We start from the raw sequence: 20,373 nt of genomic DNA, 5'->3' as shown, positions 1-20,373 counted from the left end.
AATAATATAAATGGTGAAAAGTAAAGGGCCTATCACAGATCCTTTCGGCACAACCGATGCAACTGATTTATTGGTACTGCAAACAGAATTTCATGAAACAAATTATTCCCTTTCTGACAAATATGCCTCTATCCATTTTAATAGTTAAGTATTACCGAGTAAACGAGACAGCTTCATATGCAGCTTTCTGTGGGATATTCTATCAAATGTTTTGCGGAAATCGATAAAGATTATATTTATTTGACCCCTTCCATCAATACATTAACCGATTTCATGTGTAACCTCAGTGAGAATAGTGACTGTCGAGTACCCTCGGCAAAAGCCATGCTGGTTTTTACCCAAAATGTCATTTTCTTCCACAAATTTCGTTAGGTGGGTAGTTCAAATGTGCTCCGTGAGATTCTAGTGATTTAGTATAGATATCTGAAAGAAACAATGAGCACCACTCGGTGTATCGCTTTAAAAAAACGTTAGGAATTTGATCAGGTCCTAATGGGTTTGATGGGTTTATACTGGTCAGATCAAGTTTGATAAGATTGATAATGACACCGGACTGCGTGTAGATGAGCAAGTGACACAATGCTTAGGCATACTTAGACAACTACATTGGAGTTTCTGCTCAATTATTGTCAGGGGCAAGTGCACAGCGCTTTTGCGGGTGCAGCTTGTACTAAATTATTAGGCTGTCATCCACTACAGAGGACAACCGGGTCCTTTCGAGACTCACTGCTTGAACATTTCGGATCAACCACTCGCAAAAGGACACGACAAAAAAGCCTATTGCAATTGCATCGAAGTAACTGCATCTCATGCCTACATATTGTCTCAAGAAAACCACCGTCCTTGGACAGCATTACTGAATTATAATTTTCAACATAGCATTCATAATACGCTGAAACCTTGCCGCTTAAGCAAACATGTGAGATAACTTGGCGTGGAGAATAAGTCTTTTATATAATATACTGAACGCTAATCAAACCTTTCTTGAAAACCTTGGATTTGTAGTCAAAATGATGACCTTTCGCACGTATGTTAGAGAAATTGCAAATTGCTTGCTTGATTTAATTGCTAATGGAAAGTGCGATGAATTCACGTAACACACAAGAAGAGGAAAACATATACACGAATCACTGCACTTTACTTTAGCACGGCTAGAGTATCCTAGAACCATTAAACAATTTGTAGCGCGGCCACGCAGGAACACAGCGCGGATGTGCCTAGCAAGTGCTGTCATTCAGTTGCGGCCATGCGATTAGGCAGCATATCCTACTAACTCGCCAAATCTTTCGTTCTTTTGTTTCTTTGCTCCTGATTGTTCTTTTGCTTGTTTGTTTCGTTATTTGTTCCCTTGGTTTCTTATCTTTTCTAATCTTGCTGCCACTGCCACTGCTGCCATTAACTGTACTTTTTTTTTGTTCCTGTTTGAATCTCCCGCCTTTTTCCTGACTCGCAGCATGAACTTTTGAGAGGGAGCTTGTGCATCGATCGGACCGCGCCACGAAGCGTATGAATCAACTATCTTTCGCTGCAATAAATTTGCGACTGAGGCTGGAAAGCGCTCTCTAAATCTTGTAATTCTCTTTAGTTCCCAATTGTTATGAACTCGTATGAACCAGTTCAAACCGGTTCGAACCAATATTCATTTTCATATACTGCTATCTCGACCTCCATCTGTTTAACCGAAACATGGTATCGTCACGATACTTATGTTTTGCGCATCATCATCATCAGCCTATATTTATGTCCACTGCAGGACGAAGGCCTCTCCCTGCCATCTCCGATTACCCTTGTCTTGCGCTAGCTGATTCCAACTTGCGCCTGCGAATTTCCTAACTTCATCACTCCACCTAGTTTTCTGCCGTCCTCGACTGCGCTTCCCTTCTCTTGGTATCCATTCCGTAACACTAATGTTCCACTGTTTATCCATCCTACGCATTACATGACCTGCCCAGCTTCATTTTTTTTTTTCATCTTAATGTCAACTGGAATATCGGCTATCCCCGTTTGCTCTCTTATCCACACCGCTCTCTTCCTGTCTCTTAACGTTAGGCCTAACATTTCTCGTTCCATCGCTCTTTGTGCTGTCCTTAACTTGTTCTCGGGATTCTTTGTTCACCTCTAAGTTTCTGCCCCATATGTTAGTACCGGCAGAATGCAATGATTGTACACTTTTCTTTTCAACGACAGTGGTAAGCTCCTAATCAGGGTTTGGTAGTGCCTGCCGTATGCACTCCAGCCCAATTTTATTCATCTGTAAACTTCCTTCTCATGATCAGGGTCCCCTGTGAGTAATTGACCTAGATAAAGGTACTCCTTTACAGGAGTATTTTTTGTGCATACTGGGGTATAATTCGTTTTATGCCAAACATAGAAACGCGGAGGAGGCGCTCCCCGACTGATGAAAAACATGTCTCTGAACTATTATCTGATCATTGCTTTTGCAACGGTGATATTGAAATGCTCACCGTGAAGTCGGCCTTGCAATAAGTTTGCGACTGCGGCTGGAAAACGTTCTCCAATTTTTTTTTAATTCTCTTTAATTCCGAATTGTTATGAACCCGTATGAACGAGTTGAAACCGGTTCGAACCAATATGTATTTACATATACTGCTATCTCATAAATGAAACATAGCAGGATTCAGTACACACAGGAGGAAAATACAAAATCGCTTGGTTATAGAAAATACTAATAATAGGTAATCACCAACATGCGACTAACAGTCAATAAGGTTAAACATTTCTTAAACAAACAACACCTCGGGTAAGGTTCTAAGCAAACCATCTAACTTATCCTATTTTTCAATACTGTAAGGGGAAAATGAACATATATAACAATCAAGGTGTGCTTTCCATGTTCCAGTCTTTAATGCATGACCGGGACGTCTTGTGCGAGAAGGACCAAAGAAAGAAATAAGGCTAATTAAAACGCAATACAATTTTTCTCCGGAGTTTAACCTGAACCGAAACGAAGCAGAAAACGCTTTGGTTCGACACCCTTCCTCGATCTCTGCAGATGAAACGCCATATAGCTACTGGATCATGACATCTGTTTTGTGCAGAGTGGTACGTCACGAACGATATCAGAGGCGATCGAGGCAACAGTTTGCCAATATATTCGGAAATGCGAAGGTAATAGGCAAATTCTCTGAAGGCTAAATGAGTTCGGCGAAAAAAAGCACGAACTATGAGTAACAATATAGACCTACGCATTGCGATTTTGAACTTTAAAGCTTAACATTATTACCAAATATACTTTACATACTTATGGGGCAGCAACGTGGATGTTAACATAGAAGCACGAGAAGGACCACACACTAATCGATTGAACGGAAGATATTGGGCTTAACGTTAAGATACAGGAAGGCAGCAGTGTGAATTAGAGTGCAAACGAGGATAGCCGATACTCTAGTTGACATTAAGAGGAAGAAATCGAGTTGTACAGACCATGCAATACGTAGGACAGATAACAGTTTTTCTATTAGAGTTACAGAATGGGTGCCCAGAGAAGGGAATCGATGTCGAAGACAGCAGGGAGCGAGAAGGTGTGATGAAATTGGGATATTTGCAGGCATGGGGGCAACTGCAGATTTGCAGATGGGGCCAACTGGCGCAAGACAGGGGTAATTGGAGATCGTTGGAAGAGGCCTCCGCCCTGAATTGGAAAACAATGTGATATCGACGACGAATTATTTTACTTTCGCGACCCCACAAACTGTCTAAGAGTCCCAGAATATGTAGCAGGTGAGAATAATTACGTTCAGTAATCAGTTACAAAAGAAATACAATACAAAGAACATTACCAGGCACAGAAAGTGAAATACGCCTAAGTCATATGTGTATGCGCCTATATGTTGCATAAAGGAAACTTAAAAAAACGTTTATAATGACAATATAAACAAACTAAAAAGTTGACGTGAAAATATAGTATTCGGAAAAATATAGCTGGCAAAATTTCGCTTCCTAGCGTGAAGCGCGAGAAATCGACAAGAAGGTGCTGCCGGTTACTTTCGACGCGACTCTCGTATTTCGCAATTCGCTGTTGTGCACTCACGTTGACAACGTCCGTCAGGAGAAACTTCATGATGGTGTTTCTGTAGCCATGCACAAAGATGCCCAGAAGGTCTACGCCGGTGTTGATGCGGTAGTCACAGGTGATGACGAAGACGCCACCGACACTGGAAAAGCGGCAATGTAGCGCTTATACATTATAATTTGACCTCACGCATTTTCCCCTTCAGGAAAATATAAAAGATAACGAAAGTTAGCACCAATCAAGAAAAAAGCGAATACTATTCCCGCTTGACCGTACAGCGGTTGACACGATAAGGAATCTAATTGGATTAGTAATGCTTAGTGCTGGGCTAGTTGGTTCATGGCATATAGCAAAATTAAAAGAGCACAAAAAAGAACACAGTTCGGTGTTCTGTCTTCTTTTCTTGCGCTATTTTAATTTTACTACATCTAATTAGACTTCTAGCGGAATGCAAACCGCAGGTTTTATCAATGGCGAATAATTACGCGCGACGAAATTAGAGTTGGCAATCCCTCGGTGACTTATCTTAGCAATATTTCTATCAGTCATTAGTGGCATTGGGAAGCGGAATCCATCTAAGCGTAAATTGTTTCACCTCTGTAAGCAAGTCACGTGGCAACACTGGCAGCCATCGGTGCAGTAGCTAATTTTGGCACGTACATGTCGAGAACAACAACAACGGGTAACATCCGGAAGAGTGCGAGTCCCTAAGCGTTTATTGATCGATCGATCTATTGATTGATTCATTCATTCATTGATCGAGTTAATGAATGCTTAATGTACAGGACAAAAGGTATAATAATAATAATAATAATAATAATAATAATAATAATAATAATAATAATAATAATAATAATAATAATAATAATAATAATAATAATAATAATAATAATAATAATAATAATAAACTTTCAACTACTCTAGTTTAAATATTCACTAATAAGAAATTCAGACTTGAGTAAGGTTGGTACATTACACGAGTGAAATTAAAGATAGGACAGTCCTCTCGTGGTCCAATTAGCAGGCCGGAAGGAATGAGAAAACTAAAGGCGAAAACAGGAAGCAACTTGAAAATCGCGCCCGAGATCCCTGTAAAACCACTGAGCTTACAAGGTCCGCACGTGTGTGGTTAATTGGCTATCATTAGTAAAAGAACTACATTGCATTCGCAAGTGAGCACTCGTGCCGGCCAGTTATTCGGTAGTTTGTAGCACAAAAGAGAAGCTGAGAGTAGTTCAAGGTAGATTAAATCCATGACGTCACAGCAGCATCATCGGTGCCGCGGCTCGGGTAAAAAAAAATCAATAAAACAGTGGTTGCCCTTGAATTTATACAATAATGTCAATTTCTTTTTTTTTCGTTTAAGTTTTGGTACAAACAGGAAATAAACATGATTGATAAGGTAACGGGGAAACTGTTCAAACGGAGTAAACTACCAGTTTACGCTTATTTATGTTAGTCCTAAGTAATGCAAAGCCGAAACCAGTTCTTATTATGAGGCACGCCTAAAGGAGGGCTCCGGATTAATTTTGACCACCTGGGATTTCTTCAACGTGCACTACAACGCAAGCACACGGGCGTTTTTGCATTTCGCCTCCATCGAAATGCGGCCGCCGCGGCCGGGATTCGATCCCGCGAATCGGGCCCAAGTCCGATGCCACTTATTCAATTACATGTAAAACACAGAAATGCTCTTATGATCAAGGCAACCTCTGAAACGATTTGAATGAAATGTGTTGCACTTTAAGTGAGAAAGGTAGATTATATAGCGACTGTTGGAAGCAGATTTTTGTTTAGAACCTGAACTTTTTTTAACAAGAACTTACTAATTTACAAAAATCGGTAAGTATGAAAAAAGTAGAAAGCAGAAAGATTACAAATACGTAACTCGGCACCAGGAACAGATATCGCAGTTCTGTAAATTGCATTCGTTGGTACATCCGAAGCGGACAATGACATTTTTGCAGCGTAAATGAATTACTTACAATGCTTACAAGGTCATTGCAGAAGTCCTACTCACATATTAGTGCTGTACTGGCGTACCATTAAGTCAATTTTGTCCACTTTAGATGTACTGTTGGATGCACTTTCCAAAATTGTGACATCGCTTTTAATTGCCGAGTTACAGAACGTGATGAATTCGTTTTCGGAAAATTCGCGATTTTCAACAATTTTCATTAAAAAATCGACGGCCTAAATAAAAAATTGCCTCCAAACGGTCACTAGTTTTTAACTTGTTCTTTTAAATGCAACAAACGTCATAAAATTTGGTTCAGTGGTTGCAGAGAAAAAAATGAGTTCGCTTTTCCCGTGTATTTAGATGAGAGCAGCCGCGCTAAAGCTTCTTCTTTATGTAATGTAGTCACAACTCTCGAAAAACGGGGTCTGCGAACGCCCCAAGGGAGAAGCCGTCTTGTGGTGAAAAAGACGCAATACCATGCGATGAAACGATCGGACAAGAAAGAGCGTTTTTATCTATTCTTCTATTTTTCTTCTATTTATCTTACGGTGGGTCCCTCTTTCTGTTCTTCGTGGCCAATTCTACGAAATCATCTCCACAGAAAAAAGAAAAAAAAAGGAACACGCTCTTTTGTGTGCGGTTGTTCCTCCACAGACGCTATTTCTTGTCCTGTCCCTTGTTTCGCGTATCTTGCACCGTACGGAGTATGAACCAGCTGGTCCAGCAACGAGTAGGGAGGTTGAGCCGTCGTGTAATACATCACGGATCCGCAGATGATCAGGGCCGACGCCGTGTACGTGTGGAAGAGCAGGCGGTAGTTGATGGTGACGTCCTGGCTGGTGGACGCACCGCAGGTGCCGGCGGAACGGAGCGCGAATGTCGTGAATGCCACGACCGCGGTGATATTGGTCAAAACCAGGATCACCTGGAACAACTGGTAGATGTGCGGCTGGTGGATGCGCACCTGCAATCAGCGACCAACAGCCTGCTACGACTTCCACAACTACTACAACAACAACTAACAACTACTACAACTACTTCATCTTATAACAGCTACAACTACTACTCCAACCACTACAACTACTACTACGACTGCAACTTCAGCTAGTAGTAGTAGTAGTAGTAGTAGTAGTAGCAGTAGTAGTAGTAGTAGCAGCAGTAGTAGTAGTGGAAGTAGTAGTAGTAGTAGTAGTAGTAGTAGTAGTAGTAGTAGTAGTAGTAGTAGTAGTAGTAGTAGTTAGTTGTTGTTGTGTTGTTGTTGTTGTTGTTGTTGTTGTTGTTGTTGTTGTTGTTGTTGTTGTTGTTGTTGTTGTTGTTGTTGTTGTTGTTGTTGTTGTTGTTGTTGTTGGAGTTGTAGTAGTAGAAGTAGTTGGAATTATTGTGGTTGTAGTAGTAGCTATTACTAACGCTGCTGCTGCTGCTGCCGCCGCCGCCGCTGCCAGCTCACCATAGCGAACGCTTCGCGGTGTCATTGCCTAGAGGAACTCGACTAGCCAGTGTTGATAGCAAAAATAAACATGAACGTCAATGCAGGAGAGGTGGGTCATGCTTTTATAAGGCGGTTGATAGTGCAACAAAGCTCACAAAGGCGATTGTTGGATGCCCTTTGGCAGGACGTGATGATGGTGATTCCCATTTGAGAATGGGCGGTGGCCCATTGGCACATATAGCAAAACTCGTTATTTAAAACCGTATTTCTGGTGAAATTAAATCGTAAAATACATATATACTCTACGCTACAGTCCTACACCCATATTTGTAACTTCAGCTTAAAGGATTGCATTGCCAACCTATACCTGTATACTACTGATGATATTTTATTCGGTCTGTACTATTAAACGTTGGTTTCATCGCCATTACCTTTGGAAAAATATAACAGAATTGTGCATCGTCGCCTCTATAAAGCTCGAAGCTATAGAGGCATTTCTCCAACAAGAGATATTTTTGTGTGTGGTTTCCTTCATGGGGAGTTTCGAAGAGCCTATAAGAATTTCTAGGGTAACCAAGTCGTTCCTCAGAAAACGAGCATCGTTGTTAAAGAAAAAAATGTGTCTTCTTCGGTGGATTAAATTTGGGACCATCGCACATCTTGTGCTGTCGCCTTGCCAACTCAACTAACCAGGAGCCTAGGTAACGGCGTCACGAGGGCGAATTGACTGAGAACTCGAAGCGCTCAAACTTCTAATGTGTCGTCCCCGAAGATGCCAACGATGAAGTACACGCGCTAGTTCAACTGGTGCTTGGGCACGAGCGTGGCTCACGCGGCGAGCGCTAGCCAGTGCTTGTTCCAACGCCCGAGGTGCTATGCTCCTTATGCCTTGTCGCAGTTTCACCCGAAAGGCGAACCATCTATTGCGATAGAAAATTAGTACAGAGCTATGCGGAGTAAGGATAGTAGTTTTATCAACTGTATAAACTTGGACATGCAGCAGCACCAACAACGCGCAGAACTGTTGTCGACGCCGTCGGCGTTTTGCCCGCGTTCGCACCGAACGCGCGCGGCGTTGGTGACTGTTGCCGGTGCCTCTAGAGGCGGCTCGGAGGTTTTCGACGAGATCAGTATAGGACACTCGTCGAGCAGCGTCGGAAATCTTACCCACCTTCTCACCTCGCAACGTTTTTATATAAATACGCATTTGGTGCCGCAGCTAAACGTTGCCTCCCCTCGCCTCCCGTCCCCCCACGGCCTTTCGCGCGACGGAAGAAGTCGCGTTTGCTCTCTCTCTCTCTCTCTCTCTCTCTATATATATATATATATATATATATATATATATATATATATATGGTGATTGTAAAGGAGGAAAGAGACGCTTAATTCTGCAGCCCTTCAGGGAGCACGGCGCAGAACGCACGTTTGTTCTCCGCCGTGCGTTCGATCCCTGTGAAAGCACGCGTCCCTCGCCCCCTTTCACTCGCACATACAGTGTCCGGAGCGCGGCGACGATTTCATCGCCGTTGACGTCATACGGAACCTCACAGCGACGGCGACGGCAACGGCAGAAATCCGCTTTGGAGTGTCCATATAATTGCTATCGCAATAATAAATCGTCGGCAGCCACCAAGGGCTGGACAGATGCAGCAACATTATTGCTAGAAAACCATTTCTTGTACTGGTGCTTACTGAACAGAAGGCTTATAATGCTTATGAAAGTGTCATCCTTCGAAGTATCTACGCAGCGATGTCAATGACACTTAGCGAATTAGTGACGGTGATTTCAAAACATTTACAGCATAATCAATACGACTGTTATTTCAGCTGCCACCGTGTTTTCCTGTTGATCAGTCTTAATGCGCCAAAGCTTCGAGAGGAGACAATATGGGGGAGCGTTCAGTGTTTCGTTTTTTAGAAATACGGCCCCCTGCACAGAACGTTTTGAACATTGTTACATTTACTTGCGCGTAATGGATGTTCTGTGCAACAGCCGTACGAATGCAGGCCTATATTCTTATACGTATTTTATTAAATATGGTTTTGGAGGGCAAAGTAAAACACGGCAATTACCCGGAAGGCGTAGTCCGGCTGTCATGGATCCATGTGCGTTCAATAAAAATCTTCCACATTTAGCGCTATGGAAGACATGATTGCTATAACCTTGTCTTCCACTTTCTAAAAATGGCCGTACTTAACGTGACATGAGCGCGAGCTAATAAATCTCACCTGGTTGATCAGGTTCTTAAATGTAGGTTCAGTTCTTTGTTCCAGGAAGTCATAGAAGAAATCTGTCAAGGAATATAGAAACCAGAATGCTGTTCAGTGCTATCGCTTTCATGTATTTTTAATACAAAACGCTCACTGAATATCGTTTAATTTGAAATGCCGATATGCACTGCATGCCAAACAGCTTCGCTGCCCTTGACGTAACCGGGTAAACGTCAATGCCTTCTGGAACACGGGTCACGTGTACCGTTACCTTACACATGGTCTTCACAGCGCTAATAAGTCTCTGGAACCATTTGTGCGCGTTATTGGCAGCAACAGCCAATAGAATCGCTTAAGAAAATCTCTCGCCGCTTCACCTTGTTTGATTCTCTTGAAATAAGAGCAATCTGAAGTTCTTTCTGCACTGCATCAAATCGAAATGTTTCAGGTCTGTCGCAATACACGCAGTCCCGATAAATAAATGTGACAACGAAATCGTGTTCGGATGAATGAAGGTCGCTTTTTGTTTTAGCGCAGGTCACGTGGAAATCATGAGCATTGAACCGTTGGTTTCAGAACAGCTACATGGTCAGTAAGAGAAATGGATGACGAAGAGTTGCAAACATCTTATTTTTAGTCAGACCTGTAATCAAAGAGTAGGTGTAAAAGCATTTTCTCCCACAAATGTGACAAGTTCGTGCGTCAATCACATGAGTAGGACACTCTCGCTTTAGCTCGCCCATCAGAGCAACCCTTTAATGATCGAACAAGATATCACATCAAGCAAAATTGGAACGAATTGTTCATCTTTATTTCTGATCATAGAAGTTACATTTCTTTTAAAAAATGAAATGCGATTTGAGTCAAAACATAACTAGTGTAGTACTTTATTAACAATTGGTTTGTTGAAGTATTCACAGCTGAAACCTGACTCGAGCATATGAAAACTGCAACTATGGGCATTACGTTGTTTCCCATGTTTAAACCGACATTTTGAGGTATCGAACTTAGCCTAGCATGTGTGATATATTGGGCATTACAATGTAAATCTATTCGCCCCATAACTTGCCTTCGGACAGGGTTTCAAGACGATCTTTTCCTATAACCAGGCCATCCTGTCACCAGACATGCATTTTTTTTAGTATATGTAGAATATTTCGTTATACATAGCATAGTGCGAGCTCTGGCAACCTGGCTTCGCACCGCGAAACCATCGCAGAAACTAATGAGACGCTACGTAATTTGTCACGTGGTGATGCCCCCCGCGGAAGTATTGCCTAGTTTAACTCATCCTGGCTTTCGCATTGATAGCAGTGTTGAAAACGCACAAACATCGAAGGTGTTACATGACTGCCGCAGTGTAAAAAAAAAACACATCTAATAGGCGCCGGTATATATTCACGTTGGCACGCCGCGCGTGTTGTTTCCGCTTGTGCGGACGCATGTTATGCTGTCCAAACTCCACGATGTGATTCCGGCTTACATACCTACCCTGTAGTTACCATAAGAGGTGGATGTCCCGTAGCATGCGATTTTTCATGTCAATGCAATGATTCACGCGATGTGCGAAATGTACGCAACAAAAAATACGTCGTAAACGTGTTCAAAGTGGTTGCAGCTTTAAGCCATAGATCTAGCCGTAGAGGCGGTTGTTACCCGGTCTGACGGGCTCTTTGGCCATGAGGTAGATGAGGTAGCGGGCGATGTAGATCCACGGCCCGATCAGCTCCACCGTGTGGTTTGTGATGGAAAGCAGCCGGCCGGCAGCCTCGCGCTTGAAGTCGATGCTCTGAGCTTCGCATCTCGTCACGGCGAACACCAGGCAGCACAGCGCGCACGCCGGAAACACGAGCCTGCACGTGACGTCATTCGCAAGCGTTGAAGGCTAGGGGGCGCACTTTTCTGTCGGTGCGAGAGAACGTTGCGCGCGGGCATAGGGTTTTCTACAAAAATTACTAGAAAGAATTCTGGTGCTACGATTGTTCAGCGACGATGGGAATGATGGTTAGTGTATGCATTTGCCTACAACCTTCGTGCTTGTAGCTTCAACCGTTCTTGTGACGTTAATTCAAGTGTTTAATCTTTCTGTATGGATGGTTTTGTAATATACCAGAGTCAGTTAGCCTCTGTACACATGCGTAATCATTGCGAAATGTGCAACACGCCGTGGTAACCCACAGCGTCACACTGCCGAACTCGTGACCGCGGTTTCGACCCCGGCCGCGGCGGCCGTATTTCGATGGGGGCGAAATGAAAAGACGGTCGTGATCCGCCTTGCGAACTACCCGGCTAGAAATTATGAACTGCAATATGAGCCATAAGGTAGTTAGTTAAAACTTAATTAGTGAATTAGTCGATCGTAAATTTCAATTTTTTCGCGCAAGTAATGTCTGTCTCTTCGAGTAGACTAGCTTATGGAAAAGAGATGTGCTATCTGCCACAGGCATTTTTTTTTCTAATTTGAAAGTGTTCGCCGAAACTACACCTGGTATATGCCATAGCTTGCTCCTTCTGCTCCTTCAACCTTAAAGTTAATTTTATACAACACGTCAACTAGAAGTAAACTGTAATACGTTTTCAACCATCTGGGATCAGCATTCTGAAACCCCTATTCCGTCTCGTTCAAGTTCCTTGAACGAATCTAAAATAATGCCGCGCCTTTTATTTTTTTTAGTAATTATAGTCGTGCAGTGGCCAAGCGGCTCTTCTATGAAAAACTTCTTGCAACTTACTTTTCTTTCTGCCCTCTGTCAGTGCTTTCACCTTGCTCTGTTTCACAAGTTATACCTCGACAATTCTTACTCCATAAGGTTGGAATTCACCTCCATAAGGTTGGAATTCACCTCCATAAGGTTGGAGTTTTGTAGTGCCACACAGAGCATGTCATGATGTTTTTTTAATCCCAAGACTTCTCAAGAATGGAACCAACTTCCCAGCGCGGTTATTGCAATTGATCACAACTTAAAATTTTGTATGGCCATACCCGACATCCTCGTTACCGGACAACCTACAACTTACAGGCACTCCACTTCAATTTACCATCCATTTTAAATGAATTTCCTGAACTAACTACTGCTACACACCGGCAGCTATGTCAGTTCTTCGCATCAATGTTGTAAACAGCTGTCACATATTAATCTTTGGAATGGCGTGCATGTGTCTTGTTTGCGTGGTTTTTTGCCTATCCTGTACTTATTGCATTTTTGTTTTTGGTCTTGTGATCGTTGCGCGATGTCGGTTATCAGTGCTATTTTTTTGTGTGAAACCTGTTAAATGAAAAGGATTTTATTTTGATTTTTTTGCAGTCAAAAGTTCTTATGCGATTATGTTTATCCTGTATGAAACATTTGATGGAAATCCTACTTTAACTGTGTATGTTAACTTCAAGTGATCCTTACGTAAACTTTGTATACTGTACGTTTGTAGGTATGTTACAATTGTGATCCTATGTGCATATATGTGCTGTGAACGTTGTATGCTGCCGATGTAAGGGTCTTCAGGGACTCAGTGAAGCTGCCTAGAGCCGCTTTTAGCCCTGAAGCCCATCCAGAATTTTCTGGTGAAATAAACTTTGATTGATTGATTGATTCATTGATTGATCATCGCTCCCGGCTTCACTTGACCTTAATCATTACCTCTTGCTGCTTTATTTTGTTGTCTCTGTGTTTGTTCTTCACCCACTTCCCTTTGGTCTTGAGGTTAATGTAAAACAAAGAAATAAAATAAAATTAAATTAAAATAAAATATATATTCAGACACCCGCCACGAGTGGACTTCGCGGAGGTGCCACTAGATGTCGCAGCGTGTCCAAAGAGATGCGCGAGAAAGGAGCTCGGCTGCAACACGCCTCGTGTATGACGCGTTTCGGCGGTGGCAATATACGGCGTGTCGCTACAATGCTTTAACGCTAATCGCAATTACGTTCGACATTCACCGTGAGTTGGGCTCTACAGGAATTTTATATTTCTTGTAGAGGTGCAACGCTGTGAAGCTAGACAAACGTGCAAGTCAAACGTGTTCTGGTTTTCAACCTCGCGCCTTATAATAAACGACCACCGCATAAACAAAAGAGAAGCAATCAAATTTCCTTCAGCGGACCGCCTCATTTCAGTACACTGCGGTCCTTAGTAGATCCCGTAGAAAGCAAGTTTCTAGCCGTCCAACAGCAGACAGAGGCAGACGTTGGCACCCAAAGTCGCGGGGGAGAGAAAATACAAAGCAAACCCACCTGCTCATCTTGTCCATCCTGTTCAGACAAGGAGCCGAATGCGCAGAGTCAAGAGAAAGAAGTCTCAGTAGCTTGCAGGCTGCGGGTTCTTAGCGCGGATCAGAGCCGTCAGAAGGAATAATCGCGAAGAGCTGAACGGCTAGCGATACCACGCGGAGATCCGGCGCGGTCGCGCGGAGCTTGGGATATCACGCCCTGCACGTGGCGATAATGACGAGCTTAGAAACTGTGGCGCATACCCACTAATAAAGCAAACTATTTTGGAGAAGGTCAGACTGGTATGAGCAGAATGACAGAGACAGAAAAAGACGGGATAAAATAGAGCAAGCAACTAGCTGAACGGAACAAAAGTATACTTTATGTATTAAACGCATACAATGTATACAATACAATCTATACAATAAAAGTTTTATCTCGCTGTAAATATTCCTTTTACGGTGATCAAGACAAGACCGAGGCACAAGAGCAAGGCAAGAAGGGTGCATTCATGCAATTACCACATGGACTTGGCGGTATTTTAAATATCATCCCTCTTAAATTGGAAAGTCTGCGACAAACTAACAGAAAACTATCAAATGTTCCATGCTTGTCTGCAGCACGAACACAAAGGCAAACTACCACACCTGACAGTGTCTGCAGCACGAACACAAAGGCAGAACTACCACACCTGACAGTGATGACAACGGTGATAGTGAGGTGTTTTATGTATCGGCTACCTCGCGAAGGGAAATATATTTCATATTATCTTCGCCTTCTCCTAGTCGACTGCAACTCCGACGCCCTAGTCATTGTCCTCGTGCCATAAGAAGGCCACTGTATAATTTCCTTTAAAAAAAAGAAAAAGACAGAAATTAATTCAATCTGTCTGTGCTCATGAAGCGCGTGAGCCGATAATATCATCATCATCAGCCTATTTCTTTTATGTCCTTTGCAGGACGAAGGCTTCTCCCTGCGATCTTCAAATGCCCCTGTCTTGCGCTAGCTGATTCCAACTTTGAGGCCAAAGCTATACTTGAGGGCCATTCATGCGCCTAACTTAGAGTCCGTATTGCGAAAGCTGTTCGTACACAAGCGCTATCCTTAAGAACAGGGCACCGGTCAATCTTTATGTACAGCAAATATAATCATCATCACCACCATCATCATCATCATCATCAGCCTATATTTATGTCCCCTGCAGGACGAAGGCCTCTCCCTGCGATCACCAATTATCCCTGTCTTACGCCAGCTGATTCCAACATACGCCTGCAAATTTCCTAACTTCATCACCCCACCTAGTTTTCTGCCGTCCTCGACTGCGCTTCCCTTCTCTTGGTAGCCATTCTGTAACTCTAAAGGTACACCGGTTATCCATCCTACGCATTACATGGCCTGCCCAGCTCCATTTTTTCCTCTCAATGTCAACTATAATATCGGCTATCCCCGTTTGTTCTCTGATCCACACCGCTCTCTTCCTGTCTCGATTTAACGATAGGCCGAACATTTTTTGTTCCATCGCACTTTGTGCGGTCCTTGACTTGTTCTCGAGCTTCTTTGTTAACCTCCAAGTTTCTGCCCTAATGTTAAGCACCGGTAGAATGCAATGATTGTACGCTTTTCTTTTCAACGACAGTGGTAAGCTCCCAGTCAGGATTTGGCAATGCCTGCCGTATGCATGCCAACCCAATTTTATTCTTCTGTAAATTTCTTTCTCACGATCAGGGTCCCCTGTGAGTAATTGACCTAGATAAACGTACTCCTTTACAGACTCTAGAGGCTGACTGGCGATGCTGAATTCTTGTTCCCTTGCCAGGCTATTGAACATTATCTTTGTCTTCTGCATATTCATCTTCAACCCAATTCTTACACTCTCTCGATTAAGGTCCTCAATCATTTGCTGTAATTCGTCTCCGTTGTTGCTGAATAGGACAATGTCATCTGCAAATTGAAGGTTGCTGAGATACTGGCCTTTGATCCTCACTCCTAAGCCTTGCCAGTCTAAGAGCTTGAATACTTCTAAGCATGCAGTGAATAGCATTGGAGAGATTGTGTCGACTTGCCTGACCCCTTTCTCGATAGGTAGTTTTCTACTTTTCTTGGGGAGAACCAAGAAAAGTAGAAAGGAGCCGATAATATAACGCGGCTAAATAAAACATATCACAACGAGAGATAAACGAGTAACTACGTATGTAGTCAGCACAGGCAAATAAATAGTGATATGCGCGCGTGAACAGGTACGGTAAAGTGACAGCGCTATCACTCACTGAACGGCGTAGCAGCAGTTTAAACGTGTTCTGTCTTTAGTTTAATGCGCGCATTAACCTGCAGTGACTGTTTTCTACGTACTTAATCAACAAGGTTTGTTGTTGTTGTTGTTGTTGTTGTTGTTGTTGTTGTTGTTGTTGTTGTTGTTGTTGTTGTTGTTGTTGTTGTTGTTGTTGTTGTTGTTGTTGTTGTTGTTGTTGTTGCTGCTGCTGCTATGCGAGAGCCTCAAATGGCCCATTGAGCGAGAAAGCCGGCGTCTGTCATCTGTAGCAGGGAAATGGCACTTAAAACTCGTATTGTCATAGGCTGCGACGCCACGTCACGAGCTGCACCTCGACGAAGCAGAGCGGGTGAAAGGGTACACCGGCTGTACTGATAGCGCGCCAGGTGTGGCGTGAGGAAAGAGGGCATCGCCGGGACGCCACGACACAATTGTTCTCACTATATATGCACGACTGCTCCTCGACGGAGCAGAGCCAACGCCTCGCAGAGCGGTCGAAAGGTAACACCTGCTGCTTTGCTAGCGCTCACGGTGTTGCGTGAGGGGAGAGGACATAGCTGCGTCGGTGGCATGCGGCGTTGGCACCGCAGGCTGCTGCTGCTGCTGCTTGCTGGCTGGGGCAGCACGTACCGCAATGGTACATTACTCGCAGCGCAAAACTCGAACGACGGAACAACGCCGTTCAATTGGAGTTGTGAATGCTTTCGCATTCGCAACTCATAAGAAGGCCTTATGCCCTCGTACTTTTTTTATTATTTTTTATTTGGATATGAACCGACTTATACTCAACTTGTGTTTCATTTGTTTCAAATTTAAACATACTCTAATATATTGCATTTGTGCACCCTGATTCTTGGCCAATCCCCCCGGATGGTATATTCCATTATCACACTACGAAAGTATTACTACTGCTACTGCCGCTGCTTTCACTGCTGGCGTCCGCAGTGAATGGAAGACTGTTCGCATATTTGTGCATTGTTTTGGCGTATATAACGTTTCTTTTCTCCTTTGTTATTTTTTCCTTGCTCTCCATTTAGCCCGTTAAGTTTCTTTGTCAGGAATGATTATTTGTACAATCTTACTCCAAGCTATAGCATATCTCCCGATTTAGCATCATCTGTATTAAGTTTAAAGAATCTTAATCTTGCAAATGATCATGGCTAGATAGGAAAATTACGGGATTCGGGAGAACATTGTGGCTAAGTGGCAAGCCTGATGACGGCACAATTAGGCAGTGAAAACGTGTCAGCTAATAGTGCCCCAGAAAGAAGGACATCATTTGCTTCTCCGCAAGCCGCATAAGTGCAGTGGCGTAGTGGTTTTAGATGAATGCGCGCGTTTGGTGCAAAGCTGAGTCGCTGCTCGGCAGTGCCATAATACGAGGGCGAAGGTCAGGCAGAGAGCAATCACCGAGGCTCCCCAAGGTGCCCTAGAGTCCCGGATGAGGAAAAGTGCGGTCGGATATGAGCCGCCGCAGTGAATGAGTGGCTATGCCATTTCGCTGCTGAGCCCGAGGCCGCGGCCGGGTTCGGTTCCTTCCGCGGCGGCTGCATCCCGATGGAGGCGGAATGCAAAAAATGTGGTTGATCCCTCTTATATAGGAATCGGTATAGAACACGAAAGTGAAACGTGTCTTCACAGAAGTAGTGTAATGTTTATTGCACATTGATATATAATGTCTATTGGTGTTTTGTGGCTAAAGCGCCCTTAGGCGTTGATGCACCCACGCTGACGCCTGGTGGCACGTCTCCTCCATCACGACTACCAACGTCGATGACCATGAGCAACCGTCGTGCATATGGAAGCTGCACTACGCTGCACACGCTAGCACAACGCGAAAGACGAAGCACGTAACTGACACACTAATACAACGCGCAAGACAAAGCACGTAACTGAATCGTCACCGAGTCAAATCAGCGCGTACAGCGCGTCGTAATTGCAGCCTCCGCGATCAACTTCAGAAACATTTTCAGAGCTAATTGCGGAGGCCACGCTCCGCTGTGCTGAGTACGGTGAACGCCACCTAGGTGGCGTTTGTAGTGCTTCTTGATGCCAGCGTCCCTTCGAATGCTGGCATCGAGGCGTCGTAGTGCTGAGACCACCGAAGCGTTCACTGTCGGTGCGCGTTAGTGTCATAATGCAGTACTTCTCTTTTCTGCTCGTAGGCGGCGGCACCGCCCCGAGCAAGAGCGCGGGTACACGGAGGAGTGTTAGATATATAAGGCGCGTCTGTGTAGCTCTCTGCAAATGCGTTTGTGGCGCAATGGGTTAAACGCTCGGCGATCTATCGTCGCGGACCGAGAGGTCGTGGGTTCGATTTCCAAATTTTGCATGTTTGTGGAACTTTTTCTTCTGGTTTCTTTCTTTGTATTATATTCTATGACGTATTTCCGTGACGGAAATACGTCAGTGAAGTCTTGGTGGACCCCGGCATAAAACACTTTCGTGTTAAAACGTTCACTTAGATTGAGCTGCAACTCAAGAAACCTTGGGTGGTCAAAATTAATCCAGATACCATGGCGTGCCAGCAATCAGATCGCAGTTATGGCACGTACAACCGCAGAAATTAATTATTTTTATTACATTATGTATGACCTTTACGCCGTTCAGCATGTAAACCATGAGCTGCCCGCAGCTGTATCTTATGAAAACAGAAGACTCCTGCTTTGTTTGTTTGTTATTCCCTTCTGATGTGAACCGCCGCTAGCGGAAATCCGGTGATATGTCATCATCCACAGTGATAAACAGTGGTTCTTGTTCGACCACTTTTAATCGCTTGAAGTCTCTATCTTCCTGTGAATTTTTGTCTTGTTTGAATTTCGTCCATAGGCCCGACAACAATTAGGTAATAGTCCTCTGCCTAATTCGAGCAGCTTTGATAGCTTTTGAAAGACTTACGCAAGAAATAGATGCTTCGATTTATAAAGCGATTCGCAATGTGCAGTACGCTTTATGCTGTTAGAAAGGAGAAAGTAAATTTATTCAACTAAGGAAGAGAGATCGACCTTCGTAGACACCTATGACCTGCGATAGTGCGCTGAGGGAAGAAGAGCTTTCCTGAGTCGTGTGAAAACAGAATGAGTACGTAAATATCGGTGATTGGATTATGGGTCTATTGATTACGTTGAAAACCGACGTTGCCCAGGGTGTGCTTTGTTGTTATTGCAACCCTCAATCATGTTTATTATTATGTTTACTAGCATTAAAGTCGGTGACAACCTAAAAAAAAAGGCCGTATGTACCACTGTCCAACTAAAAAAAAAAAAATACACGCAGAAACTACACTGGAGTTGTCTAAGTATGATGGGCATCGTGCCAATTGCTCATCTCCACGCAGCGCGGTGTCATTACTAATCTCATCAAACTTGATCCGACCAGCATAAACACTTACCAAGCTTTATCGGTCGTTATCGACCTTATCGGACTACATCCGACCCTTATCAAGCCTTATCTGTTGTTATCACCCTTACAGGACTCGATCCGATCCTTATCAACCCTTATCGGTCATTATCAACCTGCGATAGTGGATGTCCAGCGAAGCTGTTGCAAAACCACCACTACAACTGTCGAGCCGGGGGGTATGAAATGTTTTATTGATGGTTCGGATGCTTGTTTTGAGCTTGTTCTTTATTGAAACGTATGCTATTCTGTATGTTGTATGGGTGATTACAATGAACGTACGCACTGTTCACTTCACTTTGCTGAGCTCTTGTAGCCTCAGCCTTACGGGGGTATGAGCCATTTCATTCGTCTTACGTGACGGATGGGCAGGTTTCTCGTTGTTGGTAGGCATAGAAATGTTTACGCATTTAATTGTGTAGACACGCCAGCCAATTAGGTTCGTTCATTTCCACGACATCAAGCGCCGCATGTTTAGGACGGCTGATTTGTTCGTACAGATCTATCTTTGGGTCCCTGGCTTTAGGATGAAACGTGAATGTTACGACAAGTTTTATGAGAGATCGTGATTTCAGCGCTCAGCCAAGTGTAATATTATAGCTTGAAACAACGAGCTTTTATTTTACAATTAGCCTAGCTCTTGCATTAGCAGAGCTATATCACTTACGCTCTGAGCGGACTCCAACAACTGGCTCAGCTCCCTTTCACTGGTGAAGGGAAGGCGCACTGCTTTTTTGCAAGTGGAGCTTGTATTTTCTTCTTATGCTTTCGTCGACAATATTACCCCTTGTACCCTATCTACTCGTATATGCGCGAAACAGCGCTCTTGCACGTGTACGCATAGAAATAAGCGGCACTGCCACTCCTG

At 43.6% G+C, this 20,373-nt stretch overlaps 1 protein-coding gene across 1 annotated transcript; it reads right to left on the bottom strand.

The window, feature by feature from the left end:
- Positions 1-5,733: 5,733 nt before the first annotated feature.
- On the bottom strand, positions 5,734-14,051 carry LOC125947649 (uncharacterized). The gene is made up of 5 exons (XM_049672829.1): positions 13,862-14,051; positions 11,290-11,486; positions 9,652-9,713; positions 6,706-6,957; positions 5,734-5,745 (listed from the first exon to the last, which is right to left on the bottom strand). The coding sequence occupies exons 1-5, from the start codon at positions 13,876-13,878 to the stop codon at positions 5,734-5,736; spliced, it is 540 nt and encodes a 179-aa protein (XP_049528786.1). The 5' UTR covers positions 13,879-14,051.
- Between the last annotated feature and the right edge of the window lie 6,322 nt (positions 14,052-20,373).

This window comes from Dermacentor silvarum, chromosome 8, assembly GCF_013339745.2.
Source record: "Dermacentor silvarum isolate Dsil-2018 chromosome 8, BIME_Dsil_1.4, whole genome shotgun sequence".
Lineage (NCBI taxonomy): Eukaryota > Metazoa > Arthropoda > Arachnida > Ixodida > Ixodidae > Dermacentor > Dermacentor silvarum.
The sequence above is the reverse complement of the archived record's forward strand: the minus strand, read 5'-3'. Positions and strand labels throughout refer to the sequence as shown.

Excerpts from the sequence above, each read along its gene's own strand:
- LOC125947649 (XM_049672829.1), bottom strand. Across the intron at positions 9,714-11,289 it reads CAAAGAGCCCGTCAGACCGG|ATTTCTTCTATGACTTCCTG; the intron begins GTAACAACCGCC and ends ATTCCTTGACAG. Across the intron at positions 6,958-9,651 it reads TTAAGAACCTGATCAACCAG|GTGCGCATCCACCAGCCGCA; the intron begins GTGAGATTTATT and ends CGCTGATTGCAG.